Source organism: Mobula hypostoma, assembly GCF_963921235.1.
Source record: "Mobula hypostoma chromosome 10 unlocalized genomic scaffold, sMobHyp1.1 SUPER_10_unloc_1, whole genome shotgun sequence".
NCBI classification, from domain to species: Eukaryota; Metazoa; Chordata; class Chondrichthyes; order Myliobatiformes; family Myliobatidae; genus Mobula; species Mobula hypostoma.
Window position 1 is genome coordinate 45,920 of NW_026948136.1, and position 23,081 is coordinate 69,000.

Consider the following 23,081-nt stretch of genomic DNA (forward strand, 5'->3'; position numbering starts at 1 on the left):
TGTCCTCTCCTCTCTCTTCACACTGTCCCAGCCCCTCTCTCCATTTTGTCTACCCCTCCCCACATCATTCCATCCCCTCTCCTCCCACTCTGTCCTCTGCTCTCTCTGTCCCATCCCCCTCTCTCCATTTTGTCCTCTACCCCTCCCCACACTGTTCCATCCCCTCTCCTTCCACTCTGTCCTCTCCTCTCTCTTCACACTGTCCCATCCCCCTCTCTCCATTTTGTCCTCTACCCCTTCCCACATCGTTCCATCCCCTCTCCTCCCACTCTGTCCTCTCCTCTCTCTTCACACCGTCCCATCCCCCTCTCTCCAATTTGTCCATTACCCCTCCCCTCATCATTCCATCCCGTCTCCTCCCACCCTGTCCTCTCCTCTCTCGTCACACCGTCCCATCCCCCTCTCTCCATTTTGTCCTCTACCCCTCCCCACACTGTTCCATCCCCTCTCCTCCCACTCTGTCCTCTCCTCTCTCTTCACACCGTCCCATCCCCCTCTCTCCATTTTGTCCTCTACCCCTCCCCACACTGTTCCATCCCCTCTCCTCCCACTCTGTCCTCTCCTCTCTCTTCACACCGTCCCATCCCCCTCTCTCCAATTTGTCCACTACCCCTCCCCTCATCATTCCATCCCCTCTCCTCCCACTCTGTCCTCTCCTCTCTCATCACACCGTCCCATCCCCCTCTCTCCATTTTGTCCTCCACCCCTCCCCACATCGTTCCATCCCCTCTCCTCCCACTCTGTCCTCTCCTCTCTCTTCACACTGTCCCATCCCCCTCTCTCCATTTTGTCCTCTAACCCTCCCCACATCATTCCATCCTTCTCTTCCCACCCTGTCCTCTCCTCTCTCTTCACACCGTCCCATCCCCCTCTCTCCATTTAGTCCTCTGCCCCTCCCCACATCATTCCATCCCCCCTCCTCCCACCCTGTCCTCTCCTCTCTCTTCACACTGTCCCATCCCCCTCTCTCATTTTGTCCTCTACCCCTCCCCACACTGTTCCATCCCCTCTCCTCCCACTCTGTCCTCTCCTCTCTCTTCACACTGTCCCAGCCCCTCTCTCCATTTTGTCCTCTACCCCTCCCCACATCGTTCCATCCCCTCTCCTCCCACTCTGTCCTCTCCTCTCTCTTCACACTGTCCCATCCCCCTCTCTCTCCATTTTGTCCTCTACCCCTCCCCACATCGTTCCATCCCCTCTCCTCCCACTCTGTCCTCTTCTCTCTCTTCACACCGTCCCATCCCCCTCTCTCCATTTTGTCCTCTACCCCTCCCCACATCATTCCATCCCCTCTCCTCCCACTCTGTCCTCTCCTCTCTCGTCACATCGTCCCATCCCCCTCTCTCCATTTTCTCCTCTACCCCTCCCCACACTGTTCCATCCCCTCTCCTTCCACTCTGTCCTCTCCTCTCTCTTCACACTATCCCATCCCCCTCTCTCCATTTTGTCCTCTACCCCTCCCCACACTGTTCCATTCCCTCTCCTCCCACTCTGTCCTCTCCTCTCTCTTCACACCGTCCCATCCCCCTCTCTCCATTTTGTCCTCTACCCCTCCCCACACTGTTCCATCCCCTCTCCTCCCACTCTGTCCTCTCCTCTCTCTTCACACTGTCCCATCCCCCTCTCTCCATTTTGTCCTCTACCCCTCCCCACACTCATTCCATCCCCTCTCCTCCCACTCTGTCCTCTCCTCTCTCTTCACACTGTCCATCCCCCTCTCTCCATTTTGTCTACCCCTCCCCACATCATTCCATCCCCTCTCCTCCCACCCTGTCCTCTCCTCTCTCGTCACATCGTCCCATCCCCCTCTCTCCATTTTGTCCTCTACCCCTCCCCACACTGTTCCATCCCCTCTCCTCCCACTCTGTCCTCTCCTCTCTCTTCACACTGTCCCAGCCCCTCCCTCCATTTTGTCCTCTACCCCTCCCCACATCGTTCCATCCCCTCTCCTCCCACTCTGTCCTCTCCTCTCTCTTCACACTGTCCCATCCCCCTCTCTCCATTTTGTCCTCTACCCCTTCCCACATCGTTCCATCCCCTCTCCTCCCACTCTGTCCTCTCCTCTCTCTTCACACTGTCCCATCCCCCTCTCTCCATTTTGTCCTCTACCCCTCCCCACACTGTTCCATCCCCTCTCCTCCCACTCTGTCCTCTTCTCTCTCATCACACCGTCCCATCCCACTCTGTCCAATTTGTCCACTACCCCTCCCCTCATCATTCCATCCCCTCTCCTCCCACTCTGTCCTCTCCTCTCTCTTCACACTGTCCCATCTCCCTCTCTCCATTTTGTCCTCTACCCCTCCCCACACTGTTCCATCCCCTCTCCTCCCACTCTGTCCTCTCCTCTCTCTTCACACTGTCCCATCCCCCTCTCTCCATTTTGTCCTCTACCCCTCCCCACATCATTCCATCCCCTCTCCTCCCACTCTGTCCTCTCCTCTCTCTTCACACTGTCCCATCCCCCTCTCTCCATTTTGTCCTCTACCCCTCCCCACATCGTTCCATCCCCTCTCCTCCCACTCTGTCCTCTCCTCTCTCTTCACACCGTCCCATCCCCCTCTCTCCATTTAGTCCTCTGCCCCTCCCCACATCATTCCATCCCCCCTCCTCCCACCCTGTCCTCTCCTCTCTCTTCACACTGTCCCATCCCCTTCTCTCCATTTTGTCCTCTACCCCTCCCCAGACTGTTCCATCCCCTCTCCTCCCACTCTGTCCTCTCCTCTCTCTTCACACTGTCCCAGCCCCTCTCTCCATTTTGTCCACTACCCCTCCCCACATCGTTCCATCCCCTCTCCTCCCACTCTGTCCTCTCCTCTCTCATCACACTGTCCCATCCCACTCTCTCCAATTTGTCCACTACCCCTCCCGTCATCATTCCATCCCCTCTCCTCCCACTCTGTCCCCTCCTCTCTCTTCACACTGTCCGAGCCCCTCTCTCCATTTTGTCTACCCCTCCCCACATCATTCCATCCCCTCTCCTCCCACCCTGTCCTCTCCTCTCTCGTCACATCGTCCCATCCCCCTCTCTCCATTTTCTCCTCTACCCCTCCCCACACTGTTCCATCCCCTCTCCTTCCACTCTGTCCTCTCCTCTCTCTTCACACTGTCCCAGCCCCTCTCTCCATTTTGTCCTCTACCCCTCCCCACATCGTTCCATCCCCTCTCCTCCCACTCTGTCCTCTCCTCTCTCTTCACACCGTCCCATCCCCCTCTCTCCATTTTGTCCTCTACCCCTCCCCACACTGTTCCATCCCCTCTCCTCCCACTCTGTCCTCTCCTCTCTCTTCACACTGTCCCATCCCCCTCTCTCCATTTTGTCCTCTACCCCTCCCCACACTGTTCCATCCCCTCTCCTCCCACTCTGTCCTCTCCTCTCTCTTCACACTGTCCCATCCCCCTCTCTCCATTTTGTCCTCTACCCCTCCCCACACTGTTCCATCCCCTCTCCTCCCACTCTGTCCTCTGCTCTCTCTTCACACTGTCCGAGCCCCTCTCTCCATTTTGTCCTCTACCCCTCCCCACATCATTCCATCCTCTCTCCTCCCACACTGTCCTCTCCTCTCTCTTCACACTGTCCCATCCCCCTCTCTCCATTTTGTCCTCTACCCCTCCCCACACTGTTCCATCCCCTCTCCTCCCACTCTGTCCTCTCCTCTCTCTTCACACTATCCCATCCCCCTCTCTCCATTTTGTCCTCTACCCCTCCCCACATCATTCCATCCCCTCTCCTCCCACTCTGTCCTCTCCTCTCTCTTCACACCGTCCCATCCCCCTCTCTCCATTTTGTCCTCTACCCCTCCCCACACTGTTCCATCCCCTCTCCTCCCACTCTGTCCTCTCCTCTCTCTTCACACTGTCCCAGCCCCTCTCTCCATTTTGTCCTCTACCCCTCCCCACACTGTTCCATCCCCTCTCCTCCCACTCTGTCCTCTCCTCTCTCTTCACACCGTCCCATCCCCCTCTCTCCATTTTGTCCACTACCCCTCCCCACATCATTCCATCCCCTCTCCTCCCACTCTGTCCTCTCCTCTCTCTTCACACTGTCCCATCCCCCTCTCTCCATTTTGTCCTCTACCCCTCCCCACACTGTTCCATCCCCTCTCCTCCCACTCTGTCCTCTCCTCTCTCTTCACACTGTCCCATCCCCCTCTCTCCATTTTGTCCTCTACCCCTCCCCACATCGTTCCATCCCCTCTCCTCCCACTCTGTCCTCTCTCTCTTCACACCGTCCCATCCCCCTCTCTCCATTTTGTCCTCTACCCCTCCCCACACTGTTCCATCCCCTCTCCTCCCACTCTGTCCTCTCCTCTCTCTTCACACTGTCCCATCCCCTCTCTCCATTTTGTCCTCTGCCCCTCCCCGACATCATTCCATCCCCTCTCCTCCCACTCTGTCCTCTCCTCTCTCTTCACACCGTCCCATCCCCCTCTCTCCATTTTGTCCTCTACCCCTCCCCACACTGTTCCATCCCCTCTCCTCCCACTCTGTCCTCTCCTCTCTCATCACACCGTCCCATCCCCCTCTCTCCAATTTGTCCACTACCCCTCCCCTCATCATTCCATCCCCTCTCCTCCCACTCTGTCCTCTCCTCTCTCTTCACACTGTCCCATCTCCCTCTCTTCATTTTGTCCTCTACCCCTCCCCACACTGTTCCATCCCGTCTCCTCCCACACTGTCCTCTCCTCTCTCTTCACACTGTCCCAGCCCCTCCCTCCATTTTGTCCTCTATCCCTCACCACATCGTTCCATCCCCTCTCCTCCCACTCTGTCCTCTCCTCTCTCTTCACACCGTCCCATCCCCCTCTCTCCATTTTGTCCTCTACCCCTCCCCACATCGTTCCATCCCCTCTCCTCCCACTCTGTCCTCTCCTCTCTCTTCACACTGTCCCATCCCCCTCTCTCCATTTTGTCCTCTACCCCTCCCCACATCGTTCCATCCCCTCTCCTCCCACTCTGTCCTCTCCTCTCTCTTCACACCGTCCCATCCCCCTCTCTCCATTTTGTCCTCTACCCCTCCCCACATCGTTCCATCCCCTCTCCTCCCACTCTGTCCTCTCCTCTCTCTTCACACTGTCCCATCCCCCTCTCTCCATTTTGTCCTCTACCCCTCCCCACATCGTTCCATCCCCTCTCCTCCCACTCTGTCCTCTCCTCTCTCTTCACACTGTCCGAGCCCCTCTCTCCATTTTGTCTACCCCTCCCCACATCATTCCATCCCCTCTCCTCCCACCCTGTCCTCTCCTCTCTCTTCACACCGTCCCATCCCCCTCTCTCCATTTTCTCCTCTACCCCTCCCCACACTGTTCCATCCCCTCTCCTCCCACTCTGTCCTCTCCTCTCTCTTCACTCTATCCCAGCCCCTCTCTCCATTTTGTCCTCTACCCCTCCCCACACTGTTCCATCCCCTCTCCTCCCACTCTGTCCTCTCCTCTCTCTTCACACCGTCCCATCCCCCTCTCTCCATTTTGTCCTCTACCCCTCCCCACATCGTTCCATCCCCTCTCCTCCCACTCTGTCCTCTCCTCTCTCTTCACACTGTCCCATCCCCCTCTCTCCATTTTGTCCTCTACCCCTCCCCACACTGTTCCATCCCCTCTCCTCCCACTCTGTCCTCTCCTCTCTCTTCACACTGTCCCATCCCCCTCTCTCCATTTTGTCCACTACCCCTCCCCTCATCATTCCATCCCCTCTCCTCCCACTCTGTCCTCTCCTCTCTCTTCACACTGTCCCAGCCCCTCTCTCCATTTTGTCCTCTACCCCTCCCCACATCGTTCCATCCCCTCTCCTCCCACCCTGTCCTCTCCTCTCTCTTCACACCGTCCCATCCCCCTCTCTCCATTTTCTCCTCTACCCCTCCCCACACTGTTCCATCCCCTCTCCTCCCACTCTGTCCTCTCCTCTCTCTTCACACTATCCCAGCCCCTCTCTCCATTTTGTCCTCTACCCCTCCCCACACTGTTCCATCCCCTCTCCTCCCACTCTGTCCTCTCCTCTCTCTTCACACTGTCCCATCCCCCTCTCTCCATTTTGTCCTCTACCCCTCCCCACACTGTTCCATCCCCTCTCCTCCCACTCTGTCCTCTCCTCTCTCTTCACACTGTCCCAGCCCCTCTCTCCATTTTGTCTACCCCTCCCCACATCATTCCATCCCCTCTCCTCCCACCCTGTCCTCTCCTCTCTCGTCACATCGTCCCATCCCCCTCTCTCCATTTTCTCCTCTACCCCTCCCCACACTGTTCCATCCCCTCTCCTCCCACTCTGTCCTCTCCTCTCTCTTCACACTGTCCCAGCCCCTCTCTCCATTTTGTCCTCTACCCCTCCCCACATCGTTCCATCCCCTCTCCTCCCACTCTGTCCTCTCCTCTCTCTTCACACCGTCCCATCCCCCTCTCTCCATTTTGTCCTCTACCCCTCCCCACACTGTTCCATCCCCTCTCCTCCCACTCTGTCCTCTCCTCTCTCTTCACACTGTCCCATCCCCCTCTCTCCATTTTGTCCTCTACCCCTCCCCACACTGTTCCATCCCCTCTCCTCCCACTCTGTCCTCTCCTCTCTCTTCACACCGTCCCATCCCACTCTGTCCAATTTGTCCACTACCCCTCCCCTCATCATTCCATCCCCTCTCCTCCCACTCTGTCCTCTCCTCTCTCTTCACACTGTCCCATCCCCCTCTCTCCATTTTGTCCTCTACCCCTCCCCACACTGTTCCATCCCCTCTCCTCCCACTCTGTCCTCTCCTCTCTCTTCACACTGTCCCATCCCCCTCTCTCCAATTTGTCCATTACCCCTCCCCTCATCATTCCATCCCCTCTCCTCCCACACTGTCCTCTCCTCTCTCTTCACACCGTCCCATCCCCCTCTCTCCATTTTGTCCTCTACCCCTCCCCACACTGTTCCATCCCCCTCCTCCCACTCTGTCCTCTCCTGTCTCTTCACACTGTCCCATCCCCCTCTCTCCAATTTGTCCATTACCCCTCCCCTCACTGTTCCATCCCCTCTCCTCCCACTCTGTCCTCTCCTCTCTCTTCACACTGTCCCATCCCCTCTCTCCATTTTGTCCTCTACCCCTCCCCACACTGTTCCATCCCCTCTCCTCCCACTCTGTCCTCTCCTCTCTCTTCACACCGTCCCATCCCCACTCTCTCCATTTTGTCCTCTACCCCTCCCCACATCATTCCATCCCCTCTCCTCCCACTCTGTCCTCTCCTCTCTCTTCACACCGTCCCATCCCCCTCTCTCCATTTTGTCCTCTACCCCTCCCCACACTGTTCCATCCCCTCTCCTCCCACTCTGTCCTCTCCTCTCTCTTCACACTGTCCCATCTCCCTCTCTCCATTTTGTCCTCTACCCCTCCCCACACTGTTCCATCCCCTCTCCTCCCACTCTGTCCTCTCCTCTCTCTTCACACTGTCCCATCCCCCTCTCTCCATTTTGTCCTCTACCCCTCCCCACATCATTCCATCCCCTCTCCTCCCACTCTGTCCTCTCCTCTCTCTTCACACTGTCCCATCTCCCTCTCTCCATTTTGTCCTCTACCCCTCCCCACATCGTTCCATCCCCTCTCCTCCCACTCTGTCCTCTCCTCTCTCTTCACACTGTCCCATCCCCCTCTCTCCATTTTGTCCTCTACCCCTCCCCCCATCATTCCATCCCCTCTCCTCCCACTCTGTCCTCTCCTCTCTCTTCACACTGTCCCAGCCCCTCTCTCCATTTTGTCCTCTACCCCTCCCCACATCATTCCATCCCCTCTCCTCCCACCCTGTCCTCTCCTCTCTCGTCACACCGTCCCATCCCCCTCTCTCCTTTTTCTCCTCTACCCCTCCCCACACTGTTCCATCCCCTCTCCTCCCACTCTGTCCTCTCCTCTCTCTTCACACTGTCCCATCCCCCTCTCTCCATTTTGTCCTCTACCCCTCCCCACACTGTTCCATCCCCTCTCCTCCCACTCTGTCCTCTCCTCTCTCTTCACACTGTCCCATCCCCCTCTCTCCAATTTGTCCATTACCCCTCCCCTCATCATTCCATCCCCTCTCCTCCCACCCTGTCCTCTCCTCTCTCGTCACACCGTCCCATCCCCCTCTCTCCATTTTGTCCTCTACCCCTCCCCACACTGTTCCATCCCCTCTCCTCCCACTCTGTCCTCTCCTCTCTCTTCACACTGTCCCATCCCCCTCTCTCCATTTTGTCCTCTACCCCTCCCCACACTGTTCCATCCCCTCTCCTCCCACTCTGTCCTCTCCTCTCTCTTCACACTGTCCCAGCCCCTCTCTCCATTTTGTCCTCTACCCCTCCCCACATCGTTCCATCCCCTCTCCTCCCACTCTGTCCTCTCCTCTCTCTTCACACCGTCCCATCCCCCTCTCTCCATTTTGTCCTCTACCCCTCCCCACACTGTTCCATCCCCTCTCCTCCCACTCTGTCCTCTCCTCTCTCTTCACACTGTCCCATCCCCCTCTCTCCATTTTGTCCTCTACCCCTCCCCACACTGTTCCATCCCCTCTCCTCCCACTCTGTCCTCTCCTCTCTCTTCACACCGTCCCATCCCACTCTCTCCAATTTGTCCACTACCCCTCCCCTCATCATTCCATCCCCTCTCCTCCCACTCTGTCCTCTCCTCTCTCTTCACACTGTCCCATCTCCCTCTCTCCATTTTGTCCTCTACCCCTCCCCACATCATTCCATCCCCTCTCCTCCCACTCTGTCCTCTCCTCTCTCTTCACACCGTCCCATCCCCCTCTCTCCATTTTGTCCTCTACCCCTCCCCACATCGTTCCATCCCCTCTCCTCCCACTCTGTCCTCTCCTCTCTCTTCACACTGTCCCATCCCCCTCTCTCCATTTTGTCCTCTACCCCTCCCCACACTGTTCCATCCCCTCTCCTCCCACTCTGTCCTCTCCTCTCTCATCACACCGTCCCATCCCCCTCTCTCCATTTTGTCCTCTACCCCTCCCCACATCATTCCATCCCCTCTCCTCCCACTCTGTCCTCTCCTCTCTCTTCACACCGTCCCATCCCCCTCTCTCCATTTTGTCCTCTACCCCTCCCCACATCATTCCATCCCCTCTCCTCCCACTCTGTCCTCTCCTCTCTCTTCACACTGTCCCATCCCCCTCTCTCCATTTTGTCCTCTACCCCTCCCCACACTGTTCCATCCCCTCTCCTCCCACTCTGTCCTCTCCTCTCTCATCACACCGTCCCATCCCCCTCTCTCCATTTTGTCCTCTACCCCTCCCCACATCATTCCATCCCCTCTCCTCCCACCCTGTCCTCTCCTCTCTCTTCACCCTGTCCCATTCCCCTTTCTCCATTTTGTCCTTTACCCCTCCCCACATCATTCCATCCTTCTCCTCCCACCCTGTCCTCTCCTCTCTCTTCACACCGTCCCATCCTCCTCTCTCCATTTTGTCCTCTATCCCTCGCCACACTGTTCCATCCCCTCTCCTTCCCCACACTTACCCATAAGACCATTAGATATAGGAGCTGAAGTAGGCCATTCGGACTATCGAGTCTGTTCCACCATTCATTTATGGGCTGATCCAATTATTTCAGTCATCCCCACTCCCCTCGCCAGCCGGTGGCATGGTGGCATCAGCGCCAGAGTTTGGAGTGAAGGCTCCCGACTTCGAAACCAGCCGGCTCCCCTAGCATGCTTTCCATCCGTGCGGGGTTGAGCGTCGAGCTGGTAACTTGACCTGTAAATAAGAAATTGCCTGCTGCAGCAAATCAACAGCAAAATGTTGATGGCCTGTCCTCTCTCGTGAGTTTAAAAAAGGCAATTTCCTTTTTTTTCCCACTCCCCTGCCTTCTCCCCATACCCTGGCTAATCAAGAACCCCTCCCCTTCCCTCCTCCCACACTGTACCCTCACTCTCCCCTATCACCACAGTTCCCTCCCCCTCCCCTCTCCCCACATTGTCCCTTCCTACTCTCCTTTCCCCTCAATATCCCATCTCACTCTCCTCTCCCCACTCCGTCCTCTCTCACTCAGCTCTCCACAGAGTCCCCTCCCCCTCCCTTTGCAGCTCACTGTTCCCTCCACCTCCGCTACCCTCCCCCCACTCTGTCCCTCTAGTTCTCTACGCAGTGCCCTCCCTTCACCCCTCACTGTCCCCTCTCCCCACACTATCTCCTCCCCTCCACTGTGCACACAACCTCTCCTCCTCTTTTACCACAGTGTCCCCTCCCTGCACCCGCCCCACACTGTCAACACTCCCTGCCCACTTCTCACACTGTCCTGTCCCCCTGCCCTTTACCTACACTGACCACACCCCCTTCTCACTCCCCATACTGTCCCCTCCCTATCCCCTCTTCCCACAGTCTCCTTCCCCTCCCCTTGCACTGTCACCTCCCCTTTCCTTACACTGACCCTTCACCTCCCCCCACTCCCCACACTCTCCCTTCCCCTTAACTCCTCTCAGACTGTCCACTCCCCTCTCCCCCTCTCCCCACACTGTCCCCTCCCCCACTCCCCACACTGTTCCCTCCACACTCTCCCTTCCCCTTACCCCTCTCACACTGTCCGCTCCCCTTTCCCCCTCTCCCCACATTGTCCCTTCCCCTGTCCCCAAGCTGACCCTTCACCTTCCCCTCTCCCCACACTGTCCCCTCTGCTCACATTGTCCCCTCCCCTCTCCTCACTGTCCCCTCCCCTCCCCTCTGCTTACACTGATCCTTCACCTCCTCCACTCACCACACTGTTCCCTCCACACTCTCCCTTCCCCTTACCCCTCTCACATGTCCGCTCCCCTTTCCCCCTCTCCCCACACTGTCCCCTCCCCTCTCCCCACACTGACCCTTTACCTCCCCCCTCTCCCCACACTGTCCCCTCCCCTCCCCCCATACTGTCCCCTCCCCTCCTCTCTTCTCACATTGTCCCCTCCCCTCTCGTCACTGTTCCCTCCCCTCCCCTCTCCTCACTCTGTCCCCTCTCTTCACACTCTTCCCACCCTCCCCTCTCCCCACACTGTTCACTCCCCCTCTGCACACTGTACCCTCCCGTCCCCTCTCCCTTCACTGTCCTTTTCCCCCTTTCCACACTGTCCCATCCCACTTACCTCTCCCATCACTGTCTCATCCCCCTCCCCTCTCCCCCCTTCTGTCTCCTTACACTGTCCTGTCCCCACTTCTATTCCCACACAGTCCCCCTTCTCCTCTCTCCCAGTAACTGAATCTTGCCAAGCAGAGAAAGGAGTAGAACTAGGAGCGGAGAAATGTCAGATTGATAGGTGTAATACCAGGGGGCATGTTCTCTAAGTGAGAGGTTGTATTTTCAGAGGAGACGTGAGAGACCAAGTTGTAGGTGTGCGGAATGCACTGCCTGGGGTGATGGTAGAGGCAGACACATTCGGGACGTTTAAAAGACTTTTAGATAGGCACATGATTGTGAGTAAAATGGAAGGGTACGTGGATTATGTCTGCAGAGGGGATTAGTTCGTTTGGCCAGTTGATTGCTAATTTATTTGGATCGGCACAACAACCACCATCCGGCAGTGCATTCCAGGCACTCATCACTCTGTGTAATTCAACCTTCTTCTGACATCTCCCCTCTTTCCTTCATCATCTTAATGGTATTTTCTCTGCTATCAACCCTGGCTGCCCTGGGGAAAAAGGCACTGGCTGTCCAGTCCCTCACTCTTTCCTCGTTCCAGCTCGTTTGACCTTTCCACTTCAGATATGATCTCTAATCCAGGCAGCATCCTGGCAAATCTTCTCTGCACCTCTCTAAAGCTTCCACATTCATCCTATAATTCTGTGACCAGAACTGAATATTATATTGCAAGTATGATATAACCAAAGTTTTATGGAGCTGCAACATTACCTTGCACTCTGAAACTCAATCTCCTGACTTACGGAAGCCAGCACACCATATGCCTTCTTAACCACCCAATCAATTTTTTTTTCTGTAAAACACCTTTATTGATAGACTTTACTGGATAAACTGTAAACCGGCCAATCAATTTTGAAGGATCTATAGACGTGGACCCCATGACCCCTCTTTCCCTCCTCACTGCTAAGAATGCTGCCATTCACTTTTATCACTGACATATGTTATGAAATTTGTTGTGCTTATGGCAATGCTATGGTGCAAGACAGAAAAGTTGAACTTCAGGTTACAAAAATAAACAGCTGGCTGCACAGCTCAGGCAGGATATCCCCGATGGAGAGAAGGGAACGGGGTTTCTCCAGAGCAATACTGGGGCTGCAAGGGTTAAACTCAGGAGTCTGCATGCATGGTGCAGGCTTTCATTCCTTTGAGCTTAAGCAGATCAAGGGTTTAAAACAACTGAAGAATTCAGAAATGGAGACTCAAACTGTACTTGATGGAAATATATAAAACTATGAGGGACATTATTAGTGTAGATCAGGGGATCCCAGTCTGGGGTCCACAGACCCTCAATTAATGACAGGCATCCGTGGCATAAAAAAGTTGGGATCCCCTGGTGTAGACAAATTTGTTTTGCCAGGCTAGCAATTTCTAATACTCGAAGTGTGAAGGTGAAGGGGGAAAGTTTAAAGGAGATTTTACGAGGCAGTTTTTTACAGAGGGAGTGCTGGTGCCTGGATTTGGCTGCTGGAGAGGTGGTAGAAACAGATGAAACAGCAAAGTTTAGAGCTATGTTTACAGGCACATGGAATGGGGAGGTAACCGTGTCTATAATAAGTATTCACCCACTCGGGAGGTTTTTGTGCTTTATTGTTTTACAACATTGAATCACAGTGGATTTAATTTGGCTTTTCTGACACTGATCACCAGGAAAAGGCTCTTTCGTGTCAAAGTGAAAAGAGAGCTCTAAAAGTGATCTACATTGATCATAAATATAAAACACAAAGTAATTGATTGCATTAAGTATTCACCCCTCTTTAATATGACACACCAAATCATCACTGGTGCAGCCAGTGGTTTTAGAAGTCACTTAATTCGTTAAATTGAGATCTGTTTTTGGAGACCTGCGTACAAATTGATTGCAGTACAAATACACCTGTATCTGTATCTGGAAGGTCCAACTGCTGGTGTGTCAGTATACTGGCAAAAACTGTACCATGAAGACAAAAGAACACTCTGAGCAACTCCGTAAAAAAAATTAAAAAGCACAAGTCAGGAAATGGATACAAAAACATTTCCAAGTCACTGAATATCCCTTGGAGTATAGTTAAGTCAATCATCAAGAAATGGAAAAATAGACTAAAGCAGGCCATCCTCTAAAACTGAGTGACATGCAAGAAGAGGACTAGTGAGGGAGGCCACAAAGAGACCTGTAACAACTCTGGAGGAGTTACAAGCTTCAGTGGCTGAGATGGAAGAGACTGCATACACAACTGTTGCCTGGGTGCTTCACGAACCACAGGTTTGTGGGAGAGTGGCAAAGAGAAAGCCACTGTGAAAAAAACTCATGAACTCTCAGCTGGAGTTTGCCAGAAGGCAATTGGGAGACTGAAGTCAGCTGGAAGAAGGTTCTGTGGTCTGATGAAATCAAAATTGAGCTTTTTTGCCATCAGACTAAATGCTATGTTTGGCGTAAGCCAAACACAGCACATCATCAAAAATGCATATTCCCTACCGTGAAGCTTGGTGGTGGCTGTATCATGCTCTGGGGGTGCTTCACTGGTGCAGGCCCTGGAAGGCTTGTGAAAGTAGAGGGTAAAATGAATGCAGCAAAATACAGGGAAGTTCTAGAGGGAAACCTAATGCAGTCTGCAGGAGAACTGCAACTTGGGAGAAGATTTGTTTTCCAGCAAGACAGTGACCCTAAGCATAAAGCCAAAGCTTAAAAACAACGAAGTTAATGTCCTGGAGTGGCCAAATCAGAGTCCAGACCTCAATCCAATTGAGAATTTGTGGCTGGACTTGAAACGGGCAGTTCACTTACAATCCCTGCGCAGTTCACTTACGATCCCCATGCAGTCTGACAGAGCTTGAGCAGTTTTGTAAGGAAGTTTAGGGAAAAATCGCAGTGTCCAGACGTGCAAAGCTGATAGAGACCTATCCACACAGACTCAAAGTGTAATTGCTGCCAAAGGTGCATCTACTAAATACTTGAAGGGGGTGAATAGTTGTGCAATCAATTATTTTGTGTTTTATATTTGTAATTAATTTTGATCATCTTGTAGAGATCTGTTTTTACTTTGACACGAAAGAAGCCAAATTAAATCAGTGTAAAAAAAGCCACATTAAATCCACTATGATTCAATATCATAAAACGATAAAACATGAAAACTTCTGGGGTGGGGGGGGAATACTTTTTATAGGCACTGTATGGACCATATGCAGGCAGGTGGAATTGGTTAAAGTCAGTAAGGTCAGCACACACATGATGGACTGAAGGGCCTCTCCCTGTGCTGTACTGTGTTCTGTTACCATCAATGTGAACTTGGTTAAATTGTGCAACCAGAACATCTCTGCTTCCTGCCCTCTCCCCAGAGCAAACCAGACTTAATTTGGAGTTCAGATCTGAAGTCAGAGGATATTTGAGAGATGAGGTGGTGATGTTGAAAGAGGCAGGGCTGAGCTGCTAAACTCCCCTTGAAGGCCCTGAGGTTCTATGCGTCAAACCTCCATCCTCTATACCTCTCTCTTCTAAATGCCTTCTCCCCCTGCAGGTCCATGACGCCGCGACCTGTCGCCATCACTTCTCCCTCCAGCAGGGGTAAGTGAATTGGGCCTGGGATTGCTCCCTCCCCAAGGCGGACCAGCCGAGGTCTGTTCTCCACTTTCCTCTGACAGGTCACTGGGACGGGGAGGAGATGGTGACCCAGGTCTGCGAGTGATCCCACAGCAACAGCATACTGTTTGTCCACAGCCCACGGTATCTCGGACTTCGTCAACCCTCTCATCTGGGTAAAGGCAGAAAGATACTGAACTGGGAGTGCTGCTGAGATCCAGCCCTCCTGTGACAGGCACAGGAGGGGCTGAATGGCTTCCTCCTTGTTCCCGTGTGATAGGTCTGAGTAGAAGGTTCTTTGATTCACTGAGAGCTGACTTCCACACCCAAGTCTCCCTCTGAGTCAGCTGCCTTCAGGGGGCAGGAGTCTGGGTGGAAAGAGAAGGGCAGTTGCGGTCATCTGTCTGTCCTTTTGTCAGTGGGACCTCATTCCCCAGACCCTCCCCCCAATATCTCTCAGTATCTAATACCCCAGACCCCCCTCCTTGACCAAAAGGAGAGAACTGCCCAAACCCCCTCTCTCTCTCCATTCCCCACATTGGGTGGATCTCATACTCCAGATCCTGTGGGTGACATATGGAGGGCAGAACTGCTTCCCCTGCTGTGTAACTCCCAAAGTAGGTGGGATCTAATATCTCTCTTTGACTGACAGGATATAACTACCCTCTCTCTATATCGCCCACAGTGGGTGGGATCTCATACCCCTGACCCCATCCATGACTGACAGTGGGCAGAACTAGCCTGGGTTAGGTGACCCTGGAGTTCCCAGTGTGGAGGGGTAGGTGGGAACCATGTGTCTTTGGTTGGGTTCAGGGTGGGTGGGGTGGGAAGGCGGGGGGAATTGATGCGGATAAGAATGGCCTGTTGCTGACATGAGTCTTGTCTTCCGAACCAGTCACACCGAAGCAAACGCCACAGAGCATCATGAACGCCAGCAGGTACATGAAGTGGGGAGCGTGGAAAGGAGGGGTGCGCATTCCGGTCTGTGTTACAGCCAGATCTCCAGGGCTCAGGTTCGCGCGATGCCTCTTGCCAGTGTTGCGGGGGTAGAAGCTGGGGTGGGGTGGTGTATGGTGGTAAAGCAGGCATCCACGGTCAGGTGAGGAGGGAGTTCCAAATCCCGAGCTAACAGGTCTGTGGGAGGATGTAGAAATGGGAAGTGGAATGGTGAAAGGGCAGTATGCTGTTAGGGCATGAATATCAACAGGGGAGCACTTGTCCCCACTTCTACGTCTGTCCCTCCCTTCTCTCTCTTTCTCTCCCCCTCTCCCTCTCCCTCCCTCCCTCCCTTTCTCTTTCATTCTCTGTTTTTTTCTCACAACCTGGTCTCTCCTCCCTCTTGCCCTCTCATCCTGGCCTCCCTCCTTCCAATTTCTCTTAACCCAAATTCTCTGTCCTCTCATCATTGGCCTGTCTCTCTCTTTTATCCTCTCTCCTACTCCTTCCTCCCTTACCCCTCCCTTCCTCTCCCTTCCCCTTCCACCCTCTTTCCTCTCTCTGCCTTCCCTCCCTCTCCCCTTCCCCCCTCTCCCCTTCCCCCCTCTCCCCTTACCCCCCTCTCCCCTTCCCCCCTCTCCCCTTCCCCCCCTCTCCCCTTCCCCTCCTTTTCCCAACTCTCCCCTACCTTCCCCCTTCTCTCCCTCCATCAGCTTCTCTTCAGCTGCAGCAGGAACCCCTCGCCCCACACAGATTGGTGGGGCACAGGCAATGGGGGAGTGGAGTTGATGGTGGTCTGAGTGCGAGGAGCTGAGCTCACCTAAAGGGACATGGGCTGACGGACTGGGGGCTCCTGCCTACTGGGATGAGTCTGGGAAAGGCTGACACCCTCCCACAGCACAGATTGTGTCGGGGATGGATTTGGGGGTGGGGAGTGAAGGGTGTCAGCAGCCTTCCTTTGAGACTGGGATCAGCAAAGAGCTGGGGTTGTGGGGGCACAGGTGGCGGTACTCGACACACTGCCCACCTTCCCTCCTGACCTAATGTTAAGCAGCAGCTCTCCTTCCTGCTGGTAGTGTCCCTGACACCGAGCACTGCACTGCAGGCAGAACTCAAGAGGAAACCTGGAGGTCCGGGGATGGAGGCAGAGCTCAGGAAGTTGTGCTGCAGGTGGAATGGAAGTGTTTTTCCTGTGGATCACTGTGTAAAGATAAAGGGGTGGTCCATCTGGAAGGGAAACATGGGGCCGAGTGGGTGTTTGGAACTCTTTTCATCAAAAGATCTCTGTCTTGGAGGTTGACATCAAAACAGCTTTCATTTGGACAAACTCTCTCAAGACGTCAGACCCTGATGGTGTACTTGGTCGGACATTGAAAACCTGTGCCAACCAACTGGTGGTTGTGTTGAAGGACATCTTCAATATCTCACTGCTGCAGGCAGAGGTTGCTACCTGCTTCAAAAGTGTGACAATCATACCAGTGCCCAAGTGCAGCAGGGTGAACTGCCTCAGTGACTATCGCCCAGTTGTACTCACAACCTTGACCCCAGCATCTTCAGAGTATTTTGTCTTTGTACTCACATCTACTGTGATGAAGTGCTTTAAGAGGTTGGTCTAGTCATGGCAAGAATCAACTCCACCCTAAGCAAGGACTTGGATCCACTGCAATTTGCCTATCAACACAATAGGTTTACAGGGGATGCAACCTCACTGGTACTCCTCTCTGTCTTGGATCATGTAGACAATAGCAATACTTAGATCAGGCTGCTGTTTGTCGATTACAGTTCAGCATTCAACACCATCATACCCTCAGTACTGTTCAACAAGCTCCAAACCCTGTGTCTCTGCACCTCTCTCTGTAACTGGATCCTTGCCTTCCCCAGTCAGCGCAATCGGAATTTTATGCTCATGACAAAATAGGCCACAGTCAGCATGATTTCCTCAAGGGAAAACTTCGCCTGCCAAATATTTTGGAATTCTTTGAAGAAATTGCAAGCAGGATGGAAAAGGAGAATTGCTTGATGTTGTGTACTTGGATTTTCAGAAGGCCTTTGACAAGGTGCCACACGTGAGGCTCTTTAATAAGCTACGAGCCCATGGTATTACAGGAAAGATTCTAGCATGGATAAAGTAGTGGCTGATTGGCAGGAGGCAAAGAGTGGGAATAAAGTGGCTGGCTGCCAGTGACTAGTGGTGTTCCACAGGGGTCTGTGTTGGGACCAATTCTTTTTATATGTCAGTGATTTGGATGATGGAAATTAATGACTGTGTTGCAAGGTTTGCGGACGATATGAAGAAAGGTGGAGGGGCAGGTAGTTTTGAGGAAGTAGAGAAGCTACAGAAGGACAGACGGATTAGGAGAATGGGCAAAGTAATGGCAGTTGAAATACTGTGTTGGGAAGTAGATTGTCATGCTTTTGGTAGAAGTAATGAAAGGGTTGACTTTTCTAAATGGAGAGAAAATACAAAAAAATGAGATACAAAGGGACTGGAGAGTCCTTGTGCAGGATTCCCTAAAGGTTAATTTGCAGGTTGATTGAGTCTGTGGTGAGGAAGGCAAATGTGATGTTAGCATTCATTTCAAGAGGACTAGAATATGAAAGCGAGGGTGTAATATAAGCACTGGTGAGGCTTCACTTGGAGTATTGTGAGCAGGTTTGGGCCCCTTATGTTAGAATGAATGTGCTGAAACTGGAGAGGGTTCACGAAAATGATTCCAGGATTGAATGGCTTGTCAAATGAAGAGACTTTGATGGCTCTGGGCTTGTCTATGCTAGAATTCAGAAGAACGAAGGGTGACCTAATTGAAACCTATCAAATGGTGAAAGGTCTTGATAGGGTGGATGTGGAGAGGATGTTTCCTATGGTGGGAGAGTCTAATACTGGAGGACACATCCTCAGAATAGAGGGGCTTCATTTTAGAACAGAGATGAGGAATTTCTTTAGCCAGAGGGTGCTGAATCTGTGGAATTCTTTGCCACACTCAGCTGTGGAGGCCGTCTTTATGTACATTTAAGGCAGAGGTTGAGAGATTTTTGATTGGTCAGGGCATGCAAGGGTACAGGGAGACGACAGGAGATTGGGACTGAGAGGAAAATTGGATCAGCCGTGATGAAATGGCAGAGCAGACGTGACGGGCCAAATAGCCGAAATCTGCTCCTATATGTTATGACCTTCTGGGAATAACATCTCTTCCTCACTGGCGATCAATATTGGTACACCTCAAAAATATGTGCTTAGCCCACTGTTCTACTCTCCCTACACCCATGATTTGTGTGGCTAGGCACAGCTCAAACACCATCTATAAATTTGCCGGTGATGCCACTATTGTTGGCGGAATTTCAGATGGTTATGAGGAGGTGTACAGAAGTGAGACAGAGCAGCTGGTTAAGTAATGTAAAAACGATGATCTTGCACTCAACGTCAGTAAGACCAAGGAATTGATTGTGGGTTTCAGGAAGAGGGAGTTGAAGGAACACACATCACTCTTCATCTCTTCATTGAGGGATCAGCAGTGGAAAGGATGAGCAGTTTCAAGTTCCTGGGTACCAACATCTCTGAAACTCTATCCTGGACCCAACACATTGATGCAATTTCAAAGAAGGCATGGCAGCAGATGTATTTCATTGGGAATTTGAGGAGACTTTGTATATCACCAAAAATTCTTGAAAATTTCTACAGATGTACCATGATTGTCTGCATCACCCCCGGTATGGAGGAACCACTGCACAGGATTGGAAAAAGCCTCAGAAAGTTGCAAACTCAGCCAGCTCCATTGTAGGCACAAGCTTCCTCAGCATTGAGGACATCTTCAAAAGGTGATGCCTCAAAAAGGCAGCATCTGTCATGAAGGACCCCCATCAGCCAGGACGTGCCCCCTTCTCATTGCTACCATCAAGGAGGTACAGGAACTTGACGACACAGGAACAGCTTCTCCATTGCTATCAGATTTCTGAATGGACAAAGAATCCATTACACTAGCTCTATTTTTTGCTCATTTTGAATTATTTTTATATACTATATATATTTCTTACTGTATGTTTTTAATGATGTGTTGCATTGTACTGCTGCTGCAAAGCAATATATTTCACAACATATGCCAGTGATATTAAACGATTCTGATTTTGATACAAAGAGTGGTGGGAGCAGAGCCTAGGGACATCTGTCAGAGGTGGGTAGACTGTGGCGTCATCAAACTTGGATACTGGCCCTTCGGCCCACTGGATCTGTACCAACCATCAACCTCCCACTTCCCTGCACTGATTCCACTTTAATTCTCTCACATTCCCAACACCTCAACTCATTGATCCCATTCCATCTCCCCCCCATTCCCCCATTCCCATCAACTTCCCCAGAATCTGCTCCCACCTCTCTCTCTCTCTCTCTCACACACTCACACACACACACACACACACACACTCACACACACACACACACACTCACACACTCACACACACACACACACACACTCACACACGCACACACACACTCACACACACACACACACTCACACTCACACTCACACTCACACACACACACACACACACACTCACACACACACACACACACACACACAGGGGTGGGACACCTCATGACTTGAGAAGAAACTGGAGCTGCCAATGGAAATGCATAGGTCGAAGGGAGAACATAAACCCACACACAGCCAGGATTGAATGCGGATCACTTAAGCTGTGATGCTGCAGCCTTGCGACCTGCACTGGTGAGTCTTCTTCCTTCTCTCGGGAACAGAGGGAGGAACCTTTCCCTCTCCGATCCTGTGAAGTGATCCCTGCTGATCTCCAAAGGGGGATGAAGGGATGAAGGTGTGGAGGGTGTGGTGAAGGAGAGGGAGGGAACCAGAGAAACCCACATAGACTCCACACACACAGAGGCAGCGCTGGTGACGGGGCTTTATCCTGGGTCACTGGAGCTGTGACCAGCACCACTCTGCTGCTCTTCATACAGCAGGGGCAGATGTCATGAAAGGTCACTGGAGTGGAGTGGGAACGTGGGGATGAAAGTACAACCAGATCAGCCACAACCTCATTAGATGAGAGGCCTCTTGCTGATCCAGCTACATAATCCAGGGGCCAGCCAGTGATCCTTGCCCAGCTGCCTTCATTATAGAAGAGGAATGTGCGGCACTAATCTACCATGGGATCCACCGTGGCATGACTGCTTGGATTCAGATTTGAATTGGAATCAGATTTATTATCACTGACACAAGATATTCTACAGATGCTGAAAATCCAGAGCAACACAGGCAGTGTCTATGGAGGAGAATAAACAGTTGAACAGCTGACGTTTTGGGCAGAGGCTGACTGTTCGACTGCTTATTCTCCTGCATGGTTGCTACCTGACCTGCTGAGTCCCACCTGCATGTTGTGTTCCTCTATTATCACTGACATGTTGAGAAGTTAGTTATTTTTCAGCAACTGTGCAAAACATAAAATTTCTATCAGTTACAAAGTAAGTAGAGTAAGGATGAATAACAAGGTAACGTTCATGAACCATTCAGAAATCTGGGGGAGGAGGGGAAAGAAACTGATCCTAAAACATTGAATGCAGCTTGCTCATTGAGGGTGGTGTGCCCGTGGGACCTATTTTGGTCTGAGGTCCATGACTAGTATTACTTCACAGGGACTGGTGCTGGAACCTCTGTAGTTGCTGATACTTATAAGTAACCTGGATGAAAGTGTAGATGGGTGGTTTGGTAAGTTTGCACATTATAGAAAGATTGTTTGTGCTTAGATGTGTAGAAGGTTTACAAAGGATACAATGGGTAAAGATGAATTGCAGGTACGATCAATGTCTGCACAGAAATGGCGGATGGAGTTTAACCTGGCCAAATGTAAGGGGACAGTACACTGTTAATGGCAGAATCCAGTGTTGATGTACAGAGGGATCTTGGAGTCAAGTTCATAGCTGGCTGAAAGAGGTTACACAGGTTGATAGGGTGGTAAAGAAGGCATATGGCGTGCTTGCCTCTATTAGTGAGACATTGAGTTCAAGAGTTAATGCACTGGTGGAGGCAGATATAAAGGTGTTCAAGGGGCTCTTCGATGGGCACGTGAATGTACAGAGAATGGAGGGATACGGACATTGTGTAGACAGAAAAGATATGTTTAGTTGGGTATTTAACTAGTTGTTCAATTAGTTCGGCACAATGTCATGGACCTGAAGGCCTGTTCCTGAGTCCTTGAATAGTCAGTCCAAGCAATGCCTGAATGCTCTGGCCCATGGAGAGGTTTCACACTATCGCTCATCCCAATGTCCGTTAGCCAATCCCTGTCTGAGGACTGTGGACACTGTTTCCTACCCCACGCATCAGGTATGTCCCAGAGCGTCTCTCCGTCAGTGACTCACCAAAAGAACCCCCCAAAAAAGACCTTCAAATGTCCAATGTGCAGAGAGAAAAAAATTTGTGCCAACAATAAAAGTAAGCAAATAGCATTCAGAACAAAAGTGAGTGCACAGACACGAAGCCTGGGGCAGCCGGAGCAGGGCACAGCCTCAGTCTCAGTTCAGCACAGAGCCAAGTAAACATCATGGAGCCCACAGACCTGACGTCTGAAGCAGCCGGCAAAGGCCACAGCCTCAGCCTCAGCCTCAATTCAATGCAGAGTGGAGGAATGACTGTGCAGGCATGTGGACGTCAGCGAGTTAGACCGGTGGGAAGAGTATAAAAAGAAAGCAACTTTATAGAGCGGGTGTAAGAGTAGAGGTAGACAGAGTAGGAGGGCTTTGGCTCAACAGGGCTTCAGCAATAACGGGTCAAGAGAAGTAGGTTATCTGTGAAGAATAGAAACAGGAAGTACGTCTGTGAGGCCGGTGTTCTGTATTGGTGTCAGATGTGGGAAGCCCACATGTGCGTCAAGTGCGTTGAGCTGCAGCTCCTTAGGGACCGCGTTAAGGAACGGGAGCTGCAGCTCAATGAACTTCGTCTGATCAGGGAAAGTGAGGAGGTAATAGAGAAGAGCTATAGGCAAGTAGTCACACTGGGGCCTCAGGAGATAGATAAGTGGGTAACAGTCAGGAAAGGGAAGGGCAAGGGTTAGATACTAGAGAGTACACCTGTGGCTGTCCCCCTTAACAGTAAGTACTCCTGTTAGAGTACTATTGGGGACGGCCTACCTGGGGGAAGCAACAGTGGCCACACCTCTGGCACAGAGTCTGGCCTTGTGGCTCAGAAGGGTAGGGAAAGGAAGGCAACAGTAATAAGGGTCTCTATAGTTGGGGGTCAGACAGGCGATTCTGTGGACACAGGAAAGAAACACAGATGGTTGTTTGCCTCCCAGGTGCCAGGGTCCGGGATATTTCTGATCATGTCCACAATATTCTGAAGTGGGAAGGTGAATGGCCAGAGGTCATGGTACATATTGGTACCAACGACATAGGTGGGAAAAGGGAGGAGGTCCTGAAAACAGACTACAGGGAGTTAGGAAGGGAGTTGAGAAGCAGGACCTTAAAACTGGGCTGAGAACTGGC

At 52.3% G+C, this 23,081-nt stretch overlaps 1 protein-coding gene across 1 annotated transcript in view; it reads left to right on the forward strand.

Moving 5' to 3' along the window:
* The first annotated feature begins 14,601 nt into the window (after nt 1–14,601).
* LOC134341239 (RING finger protein 212B-like) overlaps nt 14,602–23,081 on the forward strand; it is a 58,528-nt gene continuing 50,048 nt past the window's right edge. Inside the window, exons 1-2 of the mRNA XM_063039087.1 lie at nt 14,602–14,644; nt 15,555–15,597. Coding sequence (XP_062895157.1) covers nt 14,602–14,644; nt 15,555–15,597 — 86 coding nt within the window. The remainder of the gene's footprint in view (nt 14,645–15,554; nt 15,598–23,081) is intronic.